The sequence below is a fragment of the Tenrec ecaudatus genome, chromosome 6, assembly GCF_050624435.1.
Source record: "Tenrec ecaudatus isolate mTenEca1 chromosome 6, mTenEca1.hap1, whole genome shotgun sequence".
Classification (NCBI taxonomy): Eukaryota; Metazoa; Chordata; class Mammalia; order Afrosoricida; family Tenrecidae; genus Tenrec; species Tenrec ecaudatus.
This window is the reverse complement of record NC_134535.1, coordinates 106,556,054-106,558,538: the sequence shown is the minus strand read 5'-3', so window position 1 is coordinate 106,558,538 and position 2,485 is coordinate 106,556,054. Positions and strand designations below refer to the sequence as shown.

The window sequence follows — 2,485 nt, the reverse complement described above, 5'->3', positions numbered from 1 at the left end:
AAGCAGCTCAGGAATGTATCTTTTATTGGCCGTTCCTCATCCCGCCCTCCCCTAATTCTCTCACTTTCCAAATAAACTTCCTGTACCCAAGCCTTTTTCTCAGGCTTCCTAAGTGCTCAAGAAAGCTACCCTACTGGAAAAATGTATTGGGATGCATGTGCGTAACATTTGACATGACTCAGGAAATCCAACTAACTAAAGCCATTCAGCTGCCAATAGATGTATGACAGGCTTGAAAGAATAATTATCATCAATTCATTTTTTTAAAACCTCAAGGACATTTCTCTCTGTGATAGCTACATTGGGCTTCGTTTCTAAACTCTAATCTACTCTTATTCCACCTTATAATCATTGAGTGACAAATCAAATTTGCCATAATTTTAATCATCAAAATCCTCCCCACTGAAATAACCAAAAGTTGACCAGAACTGAATGTCACTGCCAAGGTCTAGAACACTACTTCAGCAGATGAGGTCAGGGGGTGTCACCGCGCTTAGTTCACTCAGTGACTTCATTTCCTATGAAACTAAAGTGAAACCATGTACAAGGAGGGTCTGCCCTGCTTCTCAGCATGGACCATGGAAGGCTGACTCCATGACCTGGGGAACCAGAGGAAGCAAGTTTACATGAAGATGTGTTAACTTCCCTTCAAAGTCACTGGATTCTGCCCATCAAAACCCATATTCACTGGAGTATGTCGTTGTGTTATCCTGTAGGAACTTAAGAGCATTTTAAAAACTACTATCATAAAAAATGTTTAAGATACTTATTGCATCTAATTTGTATATGTACATGTATGTGAACACTTCCTAGCTGATCCTTGTCTTTGGGGAAAGGTGCATATAAACATTCTTGTTGCTCTTTCAAGGTAATATTTAGTAAGGGAAGTAACTGAAAGAAAATTAGGGACTGATATTCAACTTTGAATCATGTAATAGAATTCCAATGGTCTGAGACTCCAAAATCTTTCTCCCCCCTGCCCTCCTTGGACTGGGCTGTTCGCTTCCCGCTGCTACACAATTGAGGGCTTTGATTTTCTTGTTCATTTTTGGGGGTTTTTTTCCTCAGCAAAATGAGTGTGTATGTAGCTTCTCCCCAAAGCCTTCTTGAAGCTTCCGATTCTAGAAACTCTCCGCCAGTAACTACCAGTTTGGGGACTAAAGAAGATTACACATCCTTGCAAATGTCGTCTGCCAAGGCTTCCTACTCAGAGACAGCCGAGTCTCCGCGTTGTCCTTCCTCCGTGGACCTGCTTCCGCAGAAGAGCCCGGACTCTTCCACCAGTCCGAAAGCCCAGCTGCCCGCCTCTGCGGAGAAGGACCCAGCGAGGCAGGAGGAGAGCCAGGGCAAGAGGCAGAAGGTGCGAACTGTGTTCTCACAGATGCAGCTGTGCATACTTAAGGACCGCTTTCAGAAACAGAAGTACCTCACCCTCCAGCAGATGCAAGAGCTTTCCGAAGTCCTGAATCTGAGTTACAAACAGGTGAAGACCTGGTTCCAGAACCAGAGAATGAAATGTAAGAGGTGGCAGAAAACCACCAACTGGTCCAAGAATAACCATGGTGTGACTCAGGTCTCTGCACCTACAGAATACCTGGACGTCTGTGCTTCCTACCACCAAGGATGCTTTCCTTCTGGAAGCCTTCCCATGTGGAGCAATCAGAGCTGGAATAGCCAGGCCTGGAACAACCAGAGTTGGAACAGCCAGGCCTGGAACAACCAGAGTTGGAACAGCCAGGCCTGGAACAACCAGACCTGTAACAACCAGGGTTGGAATAGTCAGGCTTGAAGCAACCAGACCTGGAACAGCAGTAACCAGACATGGAACAGCAGCCAGATGTGGAATAGCCAGCTGTGGTGTACCCAAGCCTGGAGTAACCAGGCCTGGAACAGTCCAGCCTGGAACAACCCATTCCAGAACTGTGGAGAAGACTTCCTGCTGCCCCCGGTCCAGCAAGCTTCTCTCTGTGACCTGGAAGCCGTACAAACGTTAGATTTCTTTTTAAATGAGTCCGTAAGCATACAATCTGAAGATTGTATGAAGACAGACATTTAGCCCCATGCCCATCCGGGCAGTGACCGCGCGACTTCCTATTTTGTAGGACTTCTTGCTTTAGAACACCCTTGCCTTGACAACTTGGTTTTCCTTGATCCTACTGTATGGAGGGACGGGGAGGGGGGGCTTGGGGAACAGGGTGAAGATTGTGGTTTCTATTTAACCAAAGATTCGATAAGATGATGGTTTACCTTGGTTACTCTGCACAGCATGATAAGCCATGTCCCTGCCTATAAATAACTATGTAGAATACTACCTTGAATGGCCTTAGGATCTTGCCTCAAAAATAGGACCTAAAAGTAGAAAGATGTGTGACGAAGGGTTATTTGTAGTGTACAGGACGTGGGAGTCTTACAAGACAATTTAGGGGTGGGGGAAGGTTAAGTCATAATGCGCTTCTTTGATTTCCTCTACCCTTCTGCTGTTTTA

The 2,485-nt window shown here is 45.6% G+C and overlaps 1 protein-coding gene across 1 annotated transcript; it reads left to right on the top strand.

Moving 5' to 3' along the window:
- Positions 1-1,072: 1,072 nt before the first annotated feature.
- LOC142451578 (homeobox protein NANOG-like) lies at positions 1,073-2,056 on the top strand. The gene is made up of 2 exons (XM_075553322.1): positions 1,073-1,738; positions 1,853-2,056. The coding sequence occupies exons 1-2, from the start codon at positions 1,073-1,075 to the stop codon at positions 2,054-2,056; spliced, it is 870 nt and encodes a 289-aa protein (XP_075409437.1).
- The last annotated feature ends 429 nt before the right edge of the window (positions 2,057-2,485 follow it).

Excerpts from the sequence above, each read along its gene's own strand:
- LOC142451578 (XM_075553322.1), top strand. The coding sequence starts at position 1,073 with ATGAGTGTGTATGTAGCTTCTCCCCAAAGCCTTCTTGAAGCTTCCGAT. Across the intron at positions 1,739-1,852 it reads ACCAGAGTTGGAACAGCCAG|CTGTGGTGTACCCAAGCCTG; the intron begins GCCTGGAACAAC and ends TGGAATAGCCAG.